General features: G+C 39.9%; 1 protein-coding gene across 1 annotated transcript in view; it reads left to right on the plus strand.

Annotated features, from left to right (window-relative positions):
* LOC127583300 (low-density lipoprotein receptor-related protein 1-like) overlaps positions 1–22,470 on the plus strand; it is a 1,307,163-nt gene that overhangs the window by 697,796 nt on the left and 586,897 nt on the right. Inside the window, exon 12 of the mRNA XM_052039177.1 lies at positions 9,678–9,858. Within this exon, the coding sequence (XP_051895137.1) occupies positions 9,678–9,858 (181 nt within the window). The remainder of the gene's footprint in view (positions 1–9,677; positions 9,859–22,470) is intronic.

Consider the following 22,470-nt stretch of genomic DNA (forward strand, 5'->3'; position numbering starts at 1 on the left):
GAGTATTTCCCAAACTTGGAGTATTGTGTACAGTTTTGGTCACCCTGTTATAGGAAGAATGTTATTAAACAAGAAAGAGTGCAGAAAAGATTTACCAGAATATTGTCTGGACAGGGGCCTGAGTTACAAGGAGAGGTTGTGTAGACTGGGACTTTATTCCCCGGAATGTAGGAGATTGAGGGGCGACCTGATAGAGGTATATAAGATCATGAGGAGCATAGACAGGCTGAAAGCACAAAGTGTTTTTTCCCAGGGAGGGGGTGCTAAAAACAAAAGGGCATAGGTTAAAGATCAGAGGTGAGAGATTTAAAAGGGACATCAGGGGCAGCTTCTTCACGCAAAGGATGGTGCATATTTGAATGAGCTGCAAGAAATAATGATTATGGCAACATTTAAAGGCCATCTGGATAAGTACATGGATAGAAGAGGTTTAGAGGGCTATGGGCCAAGGGCGGGCAGATGGGACGAGCTTAGGTGGGCATGACTCTATGCCAGAGTTGGAGTGGGGGTGGTGGGGATCACTAAAAGAGAAATTGTGATATCCTCAGTTTAATACATTGTTATTGTGATTTCTTCCCTTTAAGCTATCATCTCATTTCCACTTTGCCTGTTGCAAAGCAGTCAGCATTTTAAAAGGGATTTCTCCACGGCTGTCACTCAGCAAGATTGGCCCTTTGGCTGTGATCAAACTCCATTACAACGTCGGGCTTGATTGGGCTGTTCACTAATGATTGTGGGGTTGTAGTACTGCCTGTATGTAAATGTGGGAAAAATATCGGAAGATGAGGGAAAGTAACAGTGCAGGGGAAGTTGCTCCTAACCTATTCCATGGAGTGCCTTGATCAACCTTCCCCCCTCCCCAAAGCCATCATAAGCAGCACTGAGGCTATCGACCAAGGTATTGGTGCGAGAAGTGCACAAAGTCTCAGAGCTGCTGGCAATGAGACTTAAAATTACTGGGAAGAATTTAGAACATATGATAACAATGTGCCTTGAATTCTCACAAGGTTCACCACTTTCAGCATGATATGATCTTTGCTGAACTGTTAGTTAATAGTGAAAGTCATAAGCTGAGACATTTTGATCCAGTTTCCGTTGTTAAGTAATTAGTGAGTCATTGAATGGTCATCACTGTGCGAAATATAATGGGAAAATGGCATTAACATTAGCATGGATCATTGCAGGAAATGCTTGGACCAATTTCCCAAAAAAATACACAAAGTGCTTCTTTATCTGCTATTTATTCATTTAAAAAAATCTAATCCTAATTTTTAATTTCTAAGCAATGAGTTTAGAGGAGCTTAGATGGGCACATTAATGACAGGAAAATAGAAGGATATGGGCATTCTGTAGGTAGGAGGGATAAGCTATGTCAGCTCAACATTGTAGGCCAAAGGACCTCGTCAGTGCTGTGCTGTTCTATGTTCTTTGTAGGGTCTGATAAGTCGCATTTCATTGACATGTCAGGGCAGGATTCCAAATGTAAGGGTTCAAACACTGAAAATGTGTGAAAAGTGAGCATGAAATTAGGAGGTTCAAGGATACAGGAAAGGGAAGCTGCAAATACTGTAGTACATTGCAGGGATGGTGGGGTCAATTGTGGTCTGTTTGAGGAAGGAGATAATGAAAAATTATTTATAGGTAATGGTGTAACAACTAATATAACACAATCTTTGGTTGATGGCTTGAAACCTTCAACAAGACAAAGCTAAAGCCCTGTACTTCAGTTTCAGGAGAAATCATTCTGAATTAAAATTACTTGGCCTGGTTCTTTTGGGGGTTGATTTTTCTTTTGCTGCAACAAAAAAAGTAAATTGTCCACCAACAGAAATAATTGAGCCCGTTGGAATCTCATGCCAAGGTCACATGGAGCTGTTGGCTCTTCCTTTGGGAGTACAGGAGGTTGACATTTATTTTCCCATTCCTAGTCTGGCTGCTGAAGATAACTGTAGGCCTTTTAGACTGGTATTAACTGTCACCAAGTTAATGGAATATATCATAAGTGAACAGACTGCCTCAGAACATTAAAAAAAATCGATCAAAGGGAGTCAGCATAAATTTGTTATGGATAGGTCATATCTGATTCATACACTGATTTTTTTGAGATCACATTAGAGATGAATACCTACATGGTCTTCCAGGATGTATTTTTCAAGGTACTTTTCAAAATACCATTAAAAACATTGAGAGCACAATCAACCAAATATAAAATTCAATAATCCACATATTTCAGAATCTGTATTAAACATAACAGCGTTTTCTTTGACCCAAAGCATCAAGAAAGCCAGAGATGCAATACAGATCTTGATATGGTCAGGTTATCAAATCCAGATAATACATAGCAAATGAAAATTATTTGGATCCCTTGGGATTGAGTAAACAAATATATTTTTTTTAAAACCCAGGATCTAGTAATAATAAGAAGCAAGACCATCACATAACCTGGAACATATTAGACGTATGCATAGCTTAAGAAAAAAAGCAGAATGCTAAAGAATAAATAAATATGTAGAAGTGAAATCAGAAAGAAAAATAACAACCTTACAAATCCTGGAGGAAATAAAATTAAAATTAACCAATTGAACATGCAGATATTCAGTAAAAAGAGGGTTCCAATAGTAATCAGAGACCTGGAGAAAAAACTGGTTTCACGTTTTGCATTTTTTGATCATTACCATAGAACCATAGAACCATACAGCACAAAACAGGCCCTTCGGCCCACCATGTTGTGCCGTCCATCAAACCACTCTCACACTATCTAACCCTTTCCTCCCGCATATCCCTCTATCTCACATTCCTCCATATACCTATCCAACAAACTCTTGAACCTGTCCAATGTATCTGCCTCCACCACCACCCCAGGCAGTGCATTCCATGCACCAACCACTCTCTGGGTGAAAAACCTCCCCCTGACATCTCCCCTGAACCTCCCACCCATAACCTTAAAGCCATGCCCTCTCGTCTTGAGCATTGGTGCCCTGGGAAAGAGGCGCTGGCTGTCTACTCTCTCTATTCCTCTCAATATTTTATATACCTCTATCATGTCTCCTCTCATCCTCCTCCTTTCCAGTGAATAAAGCCCTAGCACCTTAAGCCTTTCCTCATATTCCATACGCTCCAATCCAGACAGCATCCTGGTAAATCTCCTCTGCACCCTCTCCAACGCCTCCACATCCTTCCTATAATGAGGCGACCAGAACTGAACACAGTACTCTAAGTGTGGTCTAACTAGAGTTTTGTAAAGCTGCATCATCACTTCGCGGCTCTTAAACTCAATCCCATGATTTATGAAAGCTAACATTCCATAGGCCTTATTAATTGCTCTATCCACCTGTGAGGCAACTTTCAGTGAACTGTGAATATGAACCCCCAGATCCCTCTGCTCTTCTACACTGCCAAGTACCTTGCCATTTACCCTGTACTCTGCCCTGTAGTTTGTCTTTTCAAAGTGTACCACCTCACACTACTCCAGATTGAACTCATCTGCCACTTGTCAGCCCAGCTCTGCATCCTATCAATATCCCTCTGTAAGCTCCGACAGCCCTCCACACAATCCACAACACCGCCGATCTTAGTGTCGTCAGCAAACTTACTAACCCAGCCTTCCACCCCCTCACCTAAGTCATCTATAAATATCACAAAAAGTAGAGGTCCCAGAACGGATCCCTGAGGGACACCACTAGTCACTGCCCTCCAATCCGAGGGCACTCCTTCCGCCACAACCCTCTGCTTTCTACAGGCAAGCCAATTCCTAATCCACACAGCCAAGTTTCCCTGGATCCCTTGGCCTCTGACCTTCTGAAGAAGCCTACCATGAAGAACCTTATCAAACGCCTTACTAAAATCCATATAGACCACATCCACCGCACTACCCTCATCAATCTTCCTCGTCACTTCCTCAAAGAACTCTATCAGGCTTGTGAGGCAAGATCTTCCCTTCACAAAGCCATGTTGGCTGTCCCTAATCAGTCCATGATTCTCCAGGTGTTCATAGATCCTATCCTTTAGAATCCTTTCTAACAGCTTACCCACCACAGACGTAAGGCTCACCGGTCTGTAATTCCCTGGACAATCCCTACTACCTTTTTTGAACAAGGGGACAACATTCGCAACCCTCCAATCCTCCGGCACCATCCCCGTGGACAACGAGGACTCAAAGATCCTTACCAGCGGTTCAACAATCTCCTCCCTAGCCTCTCGAAGCAGCCTGGGGAAAATCCCGTCAGGCCCCGGAGATTTATCTGTCTTGACATTATTTAACAACTTCAACATATCGTCTCTCTTGATATCTACAACCTCAAAAACATTACCCTTACCAGCACTCCCCTCCACGTCATCAAGACCCCTCGCCTTGGTGAATACCGAAGAGAACTATTCATTGAGAACTTCTCCCACTTCTGCCGCCTCCAGGCACATTCTCCCACCTTTGACTTTAATCGGACCTACCTTTACCCTAGCCATCCTCCTACCCTTCACGTACTTGAAAAAGGCCTTGGGATATTCCTTAATCCTACTAGCCAATGCCTTTTCATGTCCCCTTCTAGCTCTCCTCATCTTAAGTTCCTTCCTCGCTACTATATATTCCTCACGGGCCCTGTCTGAACCTTGCTGCTTATACCTTATGTATGCTACCTTCTTCTCCCTAACTAGTCATTCCACCTCTCTCGTCACCCACGGTTCCTTCACCCTGCCATTCCTTCTCTGCCTCACCGGGACATATTTATCCCTAACATCCTGTATAAGATCCCTGAACATCGACCACAAACCATAAATCACCATAAATCATAGACCATAAACCATAGACCATAGATCATAAACCATAGACCACCATAAATCTCTAAATATTTAAAAAAGAGTATGAACATAATACAGTAGACATAATCAATAATTATTTCATCCAATTGTTCATCCATGAAATTGTGAACAAATATGATCTCTAAAAAGAGATAATTTGGTGGAATTATTCAATTTAAATGAAATGGAATTCCTGGACAAACCTGCAAGGTCCAAAACAATTTCATTTCTAGGCGTGGTTATCCTTGTGTTAGTCCTGCAAGGTTTTTCAGGAACTGATATTCATTAGGAAGGAATAAAATACTTTTGAGGTTTTGGTAGAATCAAAACAAGCTAATGTATTCCATTAACAAAAATAATGACAAAACAGATTTGGGATAACACTCCCAACCAGATCTGGGAGTCTTAGAATAATACTTGTAAAATGATGGAATTATTTATTAGGATAACACATGACTGTTATTTGGGTAAAAAAGTAGCCTTGTAAGGAGTGCTTAACTTGGATTTAGAAGAGATAATCTTGACGGTACAACATCCATAAAAATTAAATAAAAACTGAAGATGCTGGTGTTTCATTTTAATCAGAGTTGAGAGTTCTGACAGGCTGCATGCACATGCCTGCCCCCTCCTTCACCTGAGCAAGTCTTCTGGTGGCTGAATACCCTCTTCTCCAGGCTTTCTATGACCCCAAAGTTTTTCTCTCCCCAGACCCATCTTCGTTTTGGGGTGGCATACTTTTCCTTATGTGTTTTGAATTGCATAAAGGAAAACAGTAATGTTGATTGATTGGCTGCTGATGCCTTGGGCCTCAGATACTAAAGAAGTTTGTGGCAAATTAATGAGCACAATGCACAACCACGATATGGTATGTCCTTAACAACATCCTGCAATCTCTAGGCCTATGTTGAGATGATGGAACTTGGGGAATAACTTGGGGACTGATGTTAGAAATTCTGTTGTTAAGTTACACAAGGATTTGGAAGCTTCTTGTGAAGTTGTTACATTTATAAATGATGCCAAATTAGAATGGTTGAATTTTAGCCAATATCTCAGACACAATAAAATAAATTTAAAAGAATTATGCCACTTGATAGAAAATTGGTAATTGTACTTTAGTACAGATCAGTGTAACATAAAAAGGATAAGAAAAGAGATTCTGCAGAGTCAATCTGATGTATCAGGCACCAAATTAAAAATAAAAACATCTTTGGATTATTACATACGCCACATGCAAATAGACATATGGCAACAAAGAAAAATAGAGAAATAAATGTTTGACTCAGAGACTAGCATGGTGGAAATGATTTCCAGTTCATGGAACACTGGCACATGTGCTCAGGAAAATGGTAGTTGTCCCATACTAACATGTCTATCCATAGCCTCATCTACTGCCACGTTGAAGTCAGACGCAGGTTGGAGGAAAACACTTCATATTCCGCCTTGGTAGTCTCCAACCTGATGGCCTCAACATCGATTTCTCTAACTTCCAGTAACCCTTCCCCTCTTTTCCCCCCTTTTCTCTCCCTCCCCTCTGTCTTCCCTCATTCCTGTGGCCCCCTCCCCCTTCTCTTTCCCCTTCCCCCGCCCCAATGACCTGCTCATCTTTTCCCACCTTCTTTCCTTTATTCCATGGTCCATTGCCCTCTCCCACCTGATTCCTTCAGCCCTTTGCCTCTTCTCCTTATCACCTCTCAGCTTCTTACATCTCCCCCCCTCCCGCCCACCTACCTTCCCCCTCTCACCTGGACTCACCTGCCTGCGTGTGGTCCTCCCCCTCTTCTGACCTTCTTATTCTGACTCTTCCTTTCCAGTCCTGATGAAAGTTCTCAACCCGAAATGTCAACTGTTTATTTCCCTCCATAGACGTTGCCTGACCTGCTGAATTCTTCCAGCACCTTTTATGTGTTTCTCCAGATTCCAACATTTGCAGAATCTCTTGTTTCTCTATAATGGTAGTTGTTACATTGGTTAGGTCAACATTTGAATCATGCTGGAACCAGTGTCTAAGTGAGCTGGTAACAAGGGAAGCAGAGGGTATTTTAACTAAAAAACCAAGGCAAGAGATCAAAGTTTGGAAGATGGAGTAGGCTAAAGAATATAGATAAAGAAAGTGAGAAAGGTATTAATTTGGGAAATGGTAAACAGATTGTCATAGAGAGGAAAAGAGAGCATAAGTGTAAAGGTAAGTCAGCAAGAGAGGCCAAAGGTTACAAAAATAATAACAGAGCAAAACTCAAGACTCTGTATATCAATACACATAGAATTTGAAACAAAACAGATGTACTGAGAGTGCAAATAAAAGTAAATAAGAATAATTCGACAGAGACATGGCTGGAAGATAAGATAAGATCTTTATTAGTCACATGTATATCGAAACACACAGTGAAATACATCTTTGCGTAGTGGTTTTGGGGGGCTGCCTGCAAGTGTCGCCAAGCTTCCGGCGCCAACATAGCGTGCCCATAACTTCCTAACCTGTACGTCTTTAGAATGTGGGAGGAAACTGGAGCACCCGGAGGAAACCCACACAGACACGGGGACAACGTACAAACTCCTTACAGATAACATGGATTGGTACCTGAATTTACGAAAGAGATGAAAGTAGGAAATGTTGAAAATGTAGCTTTGATAACTAGTGAAAATCTTACTTTAATAGGAAGGGATGACCTAAGTGCAGGAAAGCAGTTTATGGAAGCAGTTTGGTAAAGATAAGAATGACAAAAGTAAGAAGTTACTTATAAGAGTGGTGTGCAGGAAAGGCAATTGCACTTTCCCTTCTTGATCACAGCTATTCCTCTCCATTCAAATAATTTGCTTTCTGGATGTATTAAGTCTATTCTAGTGCAATTTAGTGGGCAGATCTCCCAACATATTTGTTGTGAAATTATAAAATTGCACATATGGAACGGCTGGCAAATTTTTCAGCAAAGTTTGACCAATATGTCATCTTTCACAGATCTGCATTATAAGCATTGGAAGTGTAACACTTCTTTATGGAAAATAATATAGTTTTCAAATTTTGATTGGAATTGATCATATTAGCTAAACACATGGTTCACATTGAAGAGCAATTCTCCAACTGGGGAGCAGAACTTAAGACTACTGTGCCCAAGCAGAAGTGTTCAAATTAAGTAATAATAATTGAACTAGGAAATCACATTCAATTATATAACATAAACATCAAGCTGTTCTCGTTCAACTACAACACTGGCCTCTATCCAACAATATGGAAAATTGCCCAAGGATGGCATGTTGACAAAGAACAAGGCACATTCAATCTGGCCAATTACCATCCTATCAGTTTATGTAATCTCAATTAACAGAAAAGTAATGGAGCTACTTTTGAGCAGTGCTATCAAATGACACTGAATTAAACAATAATCTGCTCACCAACAGTTAGTTTTGATCCAATATGGTTCACTCGCCACGAAACCTTATTGCAGCCTTGATTCAAATATGGACAAAAGACAGGAATTCCGCATATCAAGTGACAGAGATTGTCACTGATCTCATGCCAGCATTGGTCTACATATTGCAAGAAAGATTGCTGAAGTCAATGAAAATAAGAGAGAGAAAGTTTCCAACGGCTGGAGTCATACCAAACACAAAACAAAATGATTGTAATATTAGCACCAGGACAGCACTATAAGACTGGTTCAGGACAGCATCATGGACCCAAACACCTTTAGCTGACTCATCAACAGTATTCTCACCAGCAATCGATTGGAAGTAGAGTTGTTTAATGCACAATATTCCTTTCTATTTCCAATTCCACAAATAATGAAACAGGCATGTCCCTCATGGAGTAAAACCTGAATTACGTTGTGATTTGGGCTGATAAGTGGCAAGTAATATCTATCATCTACAAGATGCCTGGCATGAGGCACAGATGTTAGTTGCCACTCATTGGTCCAATTCTCCTTGGTATTCTTGTTCTCCCACCATGAAGGCACAAGCAGAAAGGAATTAGTATGTCAAATGCAGAACACTATCACTTTCAAGCTTTTCTCCCACCCAGGCACCATCCCACCTTGGACAATTATATACTTGCAGTCTGTGTATCTGAGAACCCATACACAAATGCTAATTCTCCATTGTGGTTGGCAAAATATTGGAAAACCAAACAATATCACTATGGAACTACTGTCATTGGCTGCAGTAGTTCAAAATTCTCTCACACATCAAGGGAGGCCATAGGATGGGAATTATATGTTTGCCTTGAAAGCAATCCCTTTATCACCAGAGTTATTTTCTAAAAATGAATTGGAAGAGAGATTTTTTCTCTTTGAGGATTTGAGGATTGCACTGTCTGAAGAGACGAGGCATAATGAGAGGTGGTCTTTTTCAGCTTTTACAATTTCCACTGTCTCAATCCAAAACGTTGACTGTTTATTTCCCACCATAGATGCCGCCTGATCTGCTGAGTTCCTCCAGCATTGTATGTGTGTTGTTATCAATAATATGAATGTTTTTAGCATTATCTGTTTTTACTTCAGTGCAAATGGCATTTTTTCGACTTTCTCTATGTTTTGCTGTGATGTGCAGCAGCAACATGAAAAGGAACTGAGTATTAGCAATGCCTGAGACCATCCTTCGAATGCTTACAAGAAAACTAAATCACACATCCTTAATCTTTCATGTCCAAAGAAGCTAACCACTTTGTTTCTTCCTAGCAGTATAAATTGGTGAGAGATGACAACTATTTGAACAGTATTGATGCAAACATCACCAAAACTGTAACCCATTCTTTCTATGCGTAAGAAATATTGCCTCAGTTTTTATCCTGAGATAAGAAGTGAACAGATGAATGAGTCTCATCAACATAGCAACATAAGACCATTTGAATCCTGAACATGATCAGTATTTTTACTTGTAACTTCCAGGTGTGGATAATGTTGAAGGTATTGCTGTGGACTGGATTGGAAATAACTTATATTGGACGGATGATAGTTACAAGAAGTCTATAAGTGTAGCAAGACTTGAAAAGGCCTCACAGACCCGGAAGACCTTAGTAGAAGGCCAAATGTCACACCCAAGAGCTATAGTTCTGGATCCTTTACATGGGTAAGTGCTCTCCTCTTCAGCTTCTTTGAGCTTAAACTAATGGCATAATTATTGAATCTGCACTCTTGACTAGTTCTGTACTAAATTAACAAACAAATGTATATGATACCTCTGGGGACACAGGCATTTAATGCAAACTGTGCCTTGTTATTGCTCAGTTAAAGACTTTCTATTAGCATCACATTTCAACAGGAAATGCACTGTAAATCTGCTAATGAACAACTATTATCCCCTAGATTTTTGAAGTCTGATATAATGTTCCCCATAAAATCCATGATTTTCTTAAGAAGCCCTTCTATAGGCACAAGTGAATATAGAAACCAAAGGAATTACATAGCAAATTTAGCTAGATGCATGTTGATGCAAATCACGTGCCAAGGCGATAAAGTATGGCCTAGAAGTGGAGAGGGATTTGAGTTGGGTACAAATCCCACACACCAGACAAAACAAACTCTTTGTTGCTCTTATTTATTGATTTCTATTGAGCTTTACAGATCAGTCAGTGCCCACGAGATGGGTTCTAGAGTGGTTTGGCAGAACAGTTGGCCAACTGGACTCCAGCCGAGAGCTTAAGGGGAGAGAAGACAATTGTACGATGAAAAATATAATAGACAATGGCCCACAGTTGTAATTTTATCCAGAAGATGCACTTAGCATTCAGGTGAAAAATAGCCTACTTTTTTTTGGTGGTGGGCTCATCTAAGGAGTGAAGGTTAGATTACACACTGAGCTAAGAATCCTGAATACAATAGAACAACTGCTTTCATTATGAATGAAGCTCCAATATAGGTCCAAAGACAGGCAATAGGGACTGATTGGCATATTCTAAGACCCAATGTCTGGACTGGGTGACCATCAATAATTAGCAAAGAAATAAGCATTCCATTCCATAATATCTCAATTGTATTTGAAAACATTTCATGATTGTTTGCTAGCCTACTGGCTTTATCATTTTCTTTACATGAAAAATTTCCAATCCATCTCAAAGGACTAAGGTAACCTCTATAGTAGTTATGGGATGTTATCAATATGCTTTTTCCTATTTCTTCCTCTCCAGTTTTCTTCTTTCTCACATGTCTAATCTTTATCTTATGCTAATTGCAGACAATTGCTATGGGTTGCCAGATTTTCTATAATGTAATAGTGGAAATGATCCAGCAGTAGTTTATTGTCTTCAAAGCACTTTGATATGACCTAAGGTTATGAAATGTCTCATAAAAATTCAAGTTTCACCCAGGATAAAAGAAGGTTATTTAGCACAGATCAAAAGAGGACTCCATAGTCTAACATGACAAAGCTGGCTCACTAGATCACTCAACATAGAACCATACAGCACAAGACAGGCCCTTCGGCCCACCATGTTGTGCTGTCCATCAAACCACCCTCACACTACCCAACCCCTTCCTCCCGCATATCCCCCCATCCCACACTCCTCCATATGCCTATCCAACAAACTCTTGAACCTGTCCAATGTATCTGCCTCCACCACCACCCCAGGCAGTGCATTCCATGCACCAACCACGCTCTGGGTGAAAAACCTCCCCCTGACATCTCCCCTGAACTTCCCACCCATAACCTTAAAGCCATGCCCTCTCGTCTTGAGCATTGGTGCCCTGGGAGGGAGGCGCTGACTGTCTACTCTATCTATTCCTCTCAGTATTTTATATACCTCTATCATGTCTCCTCTCATCCTCCTCCTTTCCAGTAAATAGAGCCCTAGCACCTTAAGCCTCTCCTCATATTCAATACTCTCTAAACCAGGCAGCATCCTGGTAAATCTCCTCTGCACCCTCTCCAATGCCTCCACATCCTTCCTACAATGAGGAGACCAGAACCGAACACAATACTCTAAGTGTGGCCTAACTAGAGTTTTGTAAAGCTGCATCATCACCTCACGGCTCTTAAACTCAATCTCACGACTTATGAAAGCCAACATCCCATTGACCTTCTTAACTGCTTTTTCCACCTGTGAGGCAACTTTCAATGAACTGTGAATATGAACCCCCAGATCCCTCTGCTCCTCCACACTGCCAAGTACCTTGCCATTTACCCTGTACTCTGCCCTGGAGATGGCCTTCCACAGTGTACCACTTCACACTTCTCCAGATTGAACTCCATCTGCCACTTGTCAGCCCAGCTCTGCATCCTATCAATATCCCTCTGTAAGCTCCGACAGCCCTCCACACTATCCACAACACCACCTATCTTAGTGTCGTCTGCAAACTTACTAACCCAGCCCTCCACCCCCTCATCTAAGTCATCTATAAATATCACAAAAAGTAGAGGTCCCAGAACGGATCCCTGCGGGAGACCACTAGTCACTGCCTTCCAATCCGAGGGCACTCCTTCCACCACAACCCTCTGTTTTCTACAGGCAAGCCAATTCCTAATCCACACAGCCAAGCTTCCCTGGATCCCTTGGCCTCTGACCTTCTGAAGATGTCTACCATGAGGAACCTTATCAAACGCCTTCCTAAAATCCATGTAAACCACATCCACTGCACTGCCCTCATCAATCTTCCTGGTCACCTTCTCAAAGAACTCTATCAGGCTTGTGAGGCAAGATCTTCCCTTCACAAAGCCATGCTGGCTGTCCCTAATCAGTCCATGATTCTCAATGTGTTCATAAATCCTATCCCTTAGAATCCTTTCTAACAGCTTACCCACCACAGATGTGAGACTCACCGGTCTATAATTCCCTGGCCTATCCCTATTACCTTTTTTGAACAAGGGGACAACATTCGCAACCCTCCAATCCTCCGGCACCATCCCCGTGGACAACGAGGACTCAAAGATCCTTACCAGCGGTTCAACAATCTCCTCCCTAGCCTCTCGAAGCAGCCTGGGGAAAATCCCGTCAGGCCCCGGAGATTTATCTGTCTTAATATTATTTAACAACTTCAACACATCGTCTCTCTTGATATCTACAACCTCGAGAACATCACCCCTACCAGCACTTCCTTCCGCGTCATCAAGACCCCTCTCCCTGGTGAATACCGAAGAGAAGTACTCATTGAAAACTTCTCCCACTTCCGCCGCCTCCAGGCAAACTCTCCCACCTTTGTCCTTAATCAGACCTACCTTTACCCTTGCCATCCTCTACCCTTCACGTACTTGAAAAAGGCCTTGGGATTTTCCTTAACCCTACTAGCCAAAGCCTTTTCATGTCCCCTTCTAGCTCTCCTCAGCCCTTTCTTAAGTTCCTTCCTCGCTACCCTATATTCCTCACGGGCCCTGTCTGAACCTTGCTGCTTATACCTCATGCACGCTACCTTCTTCTCCCTAACAAGTCGTTCCACCTCTCTTGTCACCCACGGTTCCTCCACTCTGCCATTCCTTCTCTGCCTCACCGGGACATATTTATCCCTAACATCCTGCATAAGATCCCTGAACATCGACCACATCTCCATGGTACATTTTCCTTCAAAAAGGACATCCCAATTTACACTCCCAAGTTCTCTCCTTATAGCCTCATAGTTCACCCTTCCCCAATTGAAAATCTTCTTGTCCTCTCTGCACCTGTCCCTGTCCATGACAATTTTAAAGGTTATGGAGCAATGGTCACTGTCCCCTAAATGCTCACCCACCAATAGATCCTTCACCTGTCCCGGTTCATTTCCTAAAACTAGATCTAACATGGCATTCCCTCTAGTTGGCCTGTCAACATACTGCGTCAGGAATCCCTCCTGGACACATTTAACAAATTCTGTCCCATCTAAACCTTTGGCACTAAGCAGGTTCCAGTCTATATTTGGGAAGTTGAAGTCTCCCATTATAACAAACCTGTCATTTTTGCTTCACATGTGGTGAAGTAAAAAGGATTGGCTCAAAATAAGGTGTAATAGACTCCATCAATTACTACCTTGATGACAATGTTAAAAATTGTCTCTATATGTCTTAGTCACTCAAAGGGTAGTGCATACAACCACTGAGCAACTGGCGCCATTCTTTTTGCACCACTTTATTTTTACCCAATTTATTCCACATAAATAATACTCCAGCCTTGGTAGAATTAATTTCATTGAATTTAGTATTGATCAGGCCAGGGTTGGGGTCAATGGTTGAAGCAAGGCATAACCACTTTGTACGAGAAGTTAATCTGCAATAAACCCATGAGAGATAGCAACGCATCTCATGAGAAGTTATAAGTGAGTATAAAATAGGAACAATTCACAGAACCTTATGTTTTATGCAACAATATTTTACTAAAATGATACATTTCCAAATCAGACATTATTTCCAAAAGTCCATGCTTTATATAGCAGGGAGCACCACACAGGAGATAGCTGTTACCAGATTTTTATTTGTGTCCTTGTGTAAAATATTCTCTAACTTTGTCTTATTTCTCTAGATGCACTAGTACTTAATTCCACTGGAACTATAAGCAATGATAATTTGATATAATGCTGGTGATGAAAGAGGTACTTCTACTGAGCATGTAATTTGATAGATCCTCTCGCTGCATTAGTAGAGCATAGGACTTGGCAGGGTGCCTGGAAGGTTGGAATTCTTGAGAATCATTCCCTAAATTTTTTTTCTTACAAGTACAAATGTCATGACAGACATAAGTACCGAGGAAGGCAAGATATTTACCTGGTTTTATTTGTTCCTTTATATTCCAGGAAATCATGCCAAGTGTTCTATTTGTTTTATATATGTGAGGCTGGGGGTGGGGGAAGGGGGGTGCTGAGGACAAAGCTTCAAGTACAAAATGAAAACACAATTTGAACAGAATAGGAAAACACAAAATATTGTGACTAAATGGTGTCATAACTTGCCAGGGAAAACAGTGGTTCGTTAATGAATGGCTCTAAAGAGTTAATGGTTCTTGTTAAGCTTAGATACATCTTCAACAGGAAGAAAGGTAAGGCAATGAAAGTCAGAGCTCCCTGGATGACAAATGATACAAAGACTAAGAAGAAGCCATAAAAGCAGATGAAGATGTTAGGCTGAGTAAGAATTAGGGAAAAGATTGGAGATGAAGCAAATAAAAAGTAAACTGAAAAAGAGTAAAATGATAATCAACATTAAAACGAAATCAAAATGTCTTCCATCAGCATATAAATTATAAATGGGTAGTATGAGGAGAGCTGGGACCAACTGAGGACCAAAAAGGAGATCCTATGCATGGAGGTGTATGACATGGCTGGGACACTAAATGAATACTTTGAATTTATTTTTGCCAAGGAAGACTTGGTGCTTAAGTTACAAGAAAAGGGTAGTTGATGTAATGAATAGGAGGCATGAGAATGGCTACCTGTCTTTAAGGTAATTAAATCATGATGTGACACAAAGGAAAGTAAGAACTGAAATTGCAGAGATACTGGCCCCAGTATAGTGCCAAACAATGGATAGGCACATTTGGCTGAGTTCTGTTAAGCTTGAAGAGATATAACAGAGCCACTGTTGCACCCTGAGCTCTCCACGGAGCTCCATGTCTGGGTGGAATCTCAGAGGCTCTCCACTATGAGCAATTAAGGTCATTGAGACATGCTCCAGGATTGCTGGAATAGTGGGAGGTCCTTGGTTCCGCAACACCATGCAGGCACTGCCTCAACAGGGTCACGACAATGCATGTTTTGGGGCAGGGAACCTCCTGTCTCTGTGAGACCAAAAGGACAGGGGTGGGGTTGTCCAGTCTCAGTTAAACCTCGGGATCAAGATGAGAATTGTGAGTCTAGTGATAGAAAGATATAGCACAGAAACGGGCCCTATGGCCCACTGAGTCTGCACCAACCATCAACCACCTTTTGCATTATCAGTGGATAAAAATCAGTGTGGATGCCTGTCTACCATGTCAAGTGTTTCATGGGAAATCAGCACTTTTCCTTGACTGAAGTGTACAAAAATTAGCATTGCTGATATGTCATGGTGTGATTCTTCATTATGTGAGAGACTTTTGAAACGATTTCTGACACAGAGGTTGAAGAATTGGTCATTGCAACTGAAAGGAATTTTTTCTTACTGATGTGGCGGTGAAGATTCCAATTCAAATCATTGAAGGAACAGCTAAATGCTGTCATGGGGTTGGAAAGGAAGCTGGCTAGATGAATAAAGGTGGATGTTATGATCTTCTTGGTGTAAAGCACTCTTAACCTATGTAAAATGACACATAAATTTAGGATAAGTTTCTACAAGATCTTATTGTTTCCATCTTCTGCTATCACATGAGATGAACAGAATAAAAATGTGCCTTGAAGTGAATTTCTAGGAGGAGATTGCATCTCTCCTCCTTAATCCCCTTAATGCTAATAGTGAGACAGGGGCTCATTACTCAGATAGAGATTTGAGTTTGTCTGTCTTTTGCGTGATTTTGAAATCTGCAATAAACAATGTAAGACCCAGCAATGATGCATGGCATTGAAAACTCAGGCAGCCATATTCATACATCACCACATCGATGCCCCAAATGAAAATATTTAATTCATAACCCCCAACAACCTCTAACTGACTTGTCACAGCACTTGTTTCTTGGAGTTGGAGTTATAAATAGAGGATGTAGGTTGCACATTGGTCCAGTTTCTGCCAGGAAAACAGAGCTGGGCATGGAGTCCATTGATGACAACATAAGATGCATGAATTATGCTGGAAAATCATAAACTATGCTAAGTTGATTAGTGCCGGAAGTGCCCAATCCAATTTTTCAATGGGCAAGGCATCCAATAGAAATAGTCCCTGCACATAAAAACATGAGCAAATTGACTTTCATGTGCAGTTGGGACAAATGAATTGAAACTTCTCAGCAAAGGTTTTCTGTGCAAGTTTTAACACAACAGTGACCATTTCCAGTGGAAGTTCTTCCCATGAGGAAAATTGCATTTTCCTTTTTTTGGCAGCCTTTTGTGCTGCTGTACTATCTTTGCCATGGAGATAGTCATTTAAGGCTATGGCACGCTTCCTATGATTCCTAATGGCAAATTGATTGCTGTGATCTCTGCAGACAACTTTTGTCAGGAGTCACTTTTTAACATAGCAATCAGGGCGAAAATAACACTGAATTATTTTTTTAAAAGTAAATTTTCTCTATTTTGTAATTTTTTGGGGGGTCCCTGAACATGGTACCCATTTAGCATACAAAATTAGTGTGAAATCCATTTTCTTTTGTAAAAATCGTTTGTGTATGTGTGTGTGTGTGTGTGTGTGTGTGCGTGCGTGCAAGTTCTTTAACAATCACAATGAGATGCTTCAAGGTCTCCTTGAAGGATTAATTAAGAGCTGGGATGATAAGCAGGACTTCCATCATGTTGGAAAAACAATTTCCTTGTTATTCTGCACAATTGAGCCATTTAAAGTTTTATGGGAAGTTAAAACAAAAACAACTGAGATTATGTACTTTGTAAAACAGAAGAGTAAAACATTGGAGAGGATACATTTGATTGAACTGCAAAAATAATTTTGAGAATAATGTTTTTTATTTGTATGATATCTTAACATACAAAAAAGGTAGAAGCTGAGTTCTGTCCCTTTGGAAGTTTATTTATTTTCTTTCAACCTACTGAGTGCACATGTCTGCATACATAGTCCTTATTAGAGAACAACCATCAACCATATATATCTTAAATGATATAAAATTAAATGAATTATATACATTATTTAAATTGGTGGCACCGCTTATCCAGCCTTTATTTTCAATAAATAATCGAACTGTGAATTGACTTAGCCATTCATAATAGGATCATAGATTTGTTTATATGTTTCAGCTGAGATTTGTAATTTTAAGGACATTCCATTGAATAAGAAATGTAGTTAAAGTTGGGGGACCACAGTTAAACTTGATTGATGTTTTCTTTGTCAAGACATAGGAAGGACGGACTCATTCTCTCTGTCCATTTTCACCATTTAATTCCATCGGTGTTGTTCTGAATTTCAATATTGTTCACCTTTGCTAACCTTCTCTCACTTCTTACAATCAAGAAAATATTGTTAATTTTATTTCTAAACAAAGGTGGATGATGTTGCAACTTCTGAACATTGAATTCCATGCTTTTCCATTCACTTTGTCTGTCTCAAACCCAATGTAATTTTTTGTTCCATATTCCTGCAATTAATTTGTCTTCTCCAAGTTTAAAAAAAAGCTTAATTTTCATTCGTCTATACAAGTTACTAATATATATCATGAAAAGCTGAGACTCCATTGTATGGTCTCAAATAACACTTTCTGACATAGTCTTACATCAGACAGCAAGACTTTTATTCTTGCTCTCCACTGGCTAGTTAGTTTGACAGGTTTGGAGTCCTTCGTGCTGCGAAGGGAATGTCAAGTGAGTCAAGATTCCAGAGTTGGATAAGGGCGGAGACAGACATTGCTGGGATAGAGGTGGGGGAATGAGACATTGGGAGTTGGAATATATGTATAACCAGTGAGATTTTAACCTCTAATGAAATCCACTGCAGAATATGCAGCTAGATATGCATAGAATAAGAGGAGCTCAAACGAGGTATGTGTTGTTTATGCAAAGATTCTGCTCAGACTGACCTTGTGTACATTTGCAACAATATGCATTTGAGGCATTGCACTGGGTTGCAGTTGGAAATACAGGCAAGTGGAAGCAGACCATGTTGGGGTTTGGTTTCATTTTTATTTTTAGTTGGCTTCCAACATCCCCCTCCACCACTTATGCTGGGTGATTACAGTTAGGGTACTTATCTTTAATGAGAGCTTCCTGCAGCTTCTTCACAATAGATATTAAACTGGCAGATCTGAAGCTATCATGTTTTTCCTGTTTTCTCAAGCAAACCGTTGGGGATTTTTTTAACCCATGACTCAACTCCTATATCTCAGGCTTTGGAAAACTATAACTTTTATCTACTAAATTTCCTCACCTCCACCTGTTAAACCCAAGGTAGAAGTCATCAGGTTTTAATGACATCAATTACATTTCAATTATTTTTCCTATTGCCATTTCTTTTATTGCTTTCATCTCCTTTAAAACATTTTTTTATTCTTTACCTTCAGTGTGAAGATGAACACAAAGTACTCATTCGAACAAGTCTTCCCTTTCTGTATAACCCTAAGATTCCAATGAACCTCCATCAATCAACAATGTATAAAAGTCCATTTACTCATCTAAGCATCTATATCTTTCCATCTGTGACCAATATATTCAATATTTTTAACAGCCACTTCCAATATAGTAAACTGAAAGATGATATGTCATATCTTTTAAAAAGAAATTGCTTTCTTGTCATTAATATTCAGGTTTTGTTTTTTTCCTCCTTTTCTAAAAATAACGATGAGTAGTTTTTGGAATCACATTTGCTCAACTAGCATTTACAATTTTTATTTTGAAACTTCTGCACCTTTTTGAATTCATTAATCAACTCTATTATTCTGTTGGTTTTGAGATCTCTTTACCAAGGCTGAGTTTGGATAGTAACACTCATTTTCTAACAATCTGAGGGCTCTGTTGTCCATAGTGAATAATTTCTAATGTCATTTATATTTTTGATCAATTCCCTTTCGTTTGTCAATTTTGTTTCAAATCACACATTATAAAGTCTTTGAAAACAAATCATCAAATGATGCCAGGCTACATAATTGATGAGCACTGAAAGGCATAATTAAGTTATGATTTCTCGATTCATAAATATTTTATTTTTTTAAAATGCAACACATATGTTCATCAAAACTGAAGGTGAAGTTTGTGTGTTTTCATTCATTTTAATTAGATGCCATTATTCCTCTTTGGTATTGCTGTTTTGAATTTTCATTATGCAACACATTTTCCCTCAGCATTTGAACAGATGGAAGAGCAATACTAAAGAAAATCTATTTTTCTTCCAGTTCTCCTTTTGGTTCTTCAGCTAAGTAATTTGATCCTGCTTGCTAGTTAAGAGATGGTTACAGCAATAGTTGCTTTCAGCTGATTTTTTTTCTCTCCAAAAATGATGGCAGTGTAACAGAGGATTGTCTGTCAAGTGCTAAGTTGCTTGGTTACGTGGAAAATGTAAGTCTGCTGGACTGGTTAATTTTCATGGAAAAGTATTGGAAATATTGGTGAGCACCAAACAATATTCTGCACTTTGTACTTAACCAATTGCTAAGATTGGTGTCGAGATGAACATCAAACCTAGTAATCCAAACATCTCAGGAATATCCTATTAGAAGAGTTTTCATTCTAAAAGCACCAAAAAGACCAGAAGGCATAGGAGCGGAATTAGGCCAGATTTATTTTTCCCTCTCAACCCCATTCTCCTGCCTTCTTCCCTTTACCTTTGATGCCCTTACTAATCAAGAACCTATCAACCTCTGCTTTAAATATACCCAATGACTTGGCCTCCACAGCCATTTGTGGCAATGAATTCCACAGATTCACCATCCAGCTAAAGAAGTTCATCATCATCTATCTTCCAAAGGGACGTCCTTTTATTCTGAGGCTGTGCCCTCTGGTCCTAGACTCTCCCACTACTGGAAGCATCCTCTCCACGTCCAATCCAGGCCTTTCAATATTCAGTAGGTTTCAATGAGATCCCCCCTCATCCTTCTGAACTCCAGTGAGTACAGGTCCAGAGCTATCAAACAATCTTCATACGTTAACCTTTTCATACCCGGGATCATTCTCATATGCCTCCTCTGGACCCTCTCCAATGCCAGCACATCCTTCCTTAGATATGGGGTCCAAAATTGCTCACAATACTCCAAATGTGGTCTGACCAATGCCTTATAAAGCCTCAGCATTACAACCTTGCTTTTGTATTCCAGTTCTCTTGAAATGTATGCTAACATTGCATTTGCCTTCCTTACTACCGACTCAACATTCAAGTTAATCTTTTGGGAATCCTGCACTGGGGTTCCCAAGTCCCTTTGCATCTCCGATTTCAGAATTCACTTCCTCGTTTAGAAAATAGTCTACGACTTTATTCCTTCTGCTAAAGTGTATGACCGTACACTTCCCTACACTGTATTCCATCTACCACTTCTTTGCCCATTCTCCCAACCTGTCCAAGTCCTTCTGCAGACTCCTTGCTTCCGCAACACTACCTTCCCCTCCACCTATCTTTGTATCATCCACAAGCTTGACCACAAAGCCATCAATTCCGTACCAAATGTAGTTTCTATCATGTAAGCAACAAATTATTGGAAATCATCAAATGGGAATTTAATTTTAACTTTTCACTAATCATTATTTTGCCATTATGAAGTATTGTTAATATAACGATGACATGATATGTTGATATAAAAAACGGCATCTTCCTTAGTTCTATATCTTTTAATATGATGTGAGTGATTATGAATATGGTTCTTGGTCGGTGCATTGATGCTTTCTGCACTGGTTGCCAGTAAAGGAAACCAATTCTTGATTTACAAGCGACAAGTCACAAGACATGCATGTATCTCAGTACACTTCATATTTTTCATATACTCTTTGAATGGTAAAAAATTTTACCAAAGTATATGTATAAATCTATTGATCGTTCTTGATTCTCTGGATTGCCACATGTGATCTTGAACTTATTCAACTTTATTGGCAAGAAAAATTCTGTTTCTCTTGCTCTAGGAATTAACATTTCACTTAGAAGTGTCTATGAACACGCTTAGAATTCTATCCTGGCAATGTGTTTGTGGGTTGGAGCTTTGGTTAAAAGACTGGAAAATGCAACACAAAACAAGTTCTGCCTGAATTATGTGTATTTTAGTTCCTATCATTTTACATTAGGAAGGGTTTAGATGGCAGCGGTCGGTCGAGTGGTGGTCTGTGGACTGACTGTCCACCTCCTATCCATGTCAACAAGTTCTGCAAATTCAATGCTTTATCCTTTTGAATGGCCTCAGTAGAACTCTTACAAAATTAATAAAACCTGGGACCTCTGTTACTGCAATGTGATCCACTAGATTCAAAGCCTTGTCAATAAGAGTTTATGTATCCTTGTGTCATGGGCCATTGTTAGATAGCAATCACATGACATGCTTTGAATTATGTGCTGTTTAATCAGATGTTTATGAGCTGAGATCTTTGTGCTATTGGACAAATGGATAGATCTTGGTGGAGCCAAGATGATTGAGAATCCAAGAACTTGAAGGCTTTGTATTATAATTTTCCACAATATGTACATTACAATCACTTATGATGTGTAAAAACCCAGATAAGCTAAATAATATTTGGCACATGAAACCAATGATAAATTTTATGAAAGGACTTCACATCAAACAATCTGAGGGATCATGTTTATGCAGGATGTAGTCAAACCAAACAAACAGGAAGGGCAGAAACGTAACTGCTGGTTTGTGTTCAATTAGACAAAGTCTATCAAAGTGGGACACTGCGATTGGTCTGAAGATCCAGCACTGGAGAGGAAGAGACCAAGTTTCTAATTTCTGATGTTAATCAAGTGACTGTCCTAATAAATGTGTCAAAGTTAACTTTGATAAATCTCAATCTAAATAGTCAGCTGGAAATCACTTCCATTACTCACATTTAAGGGTAAACTATTAAGTGAGCGATAGGAGGGGATGCTTAGTCAACTGAAAGTAGTTGATGGTGAGAATAAAAACAGTAGACGGCAGCGAGGTATCAATGGTATGGTCAAGTGGCCAGAAAAAAAATGACAAATGGGACTTACTCCAAAACAGTATGAAATAATACTCTTTCAGGAGGTGGAGGGAGAGGCGAG

Source organism: Pristis pectinata, chromosome 1 (genome assembly GCF_009764475.1).
Source record: "Pristis pectinata isolate sPriPec2 chromosome 1, sPriPec2.1.pri, whole genome shotgun sequence".
NCBI lineage: Eukaryota > Metazoa > Chordata > Chondrichthyes > Rhinopristiformes > Pristidae > Pristis > Pristis pectinata.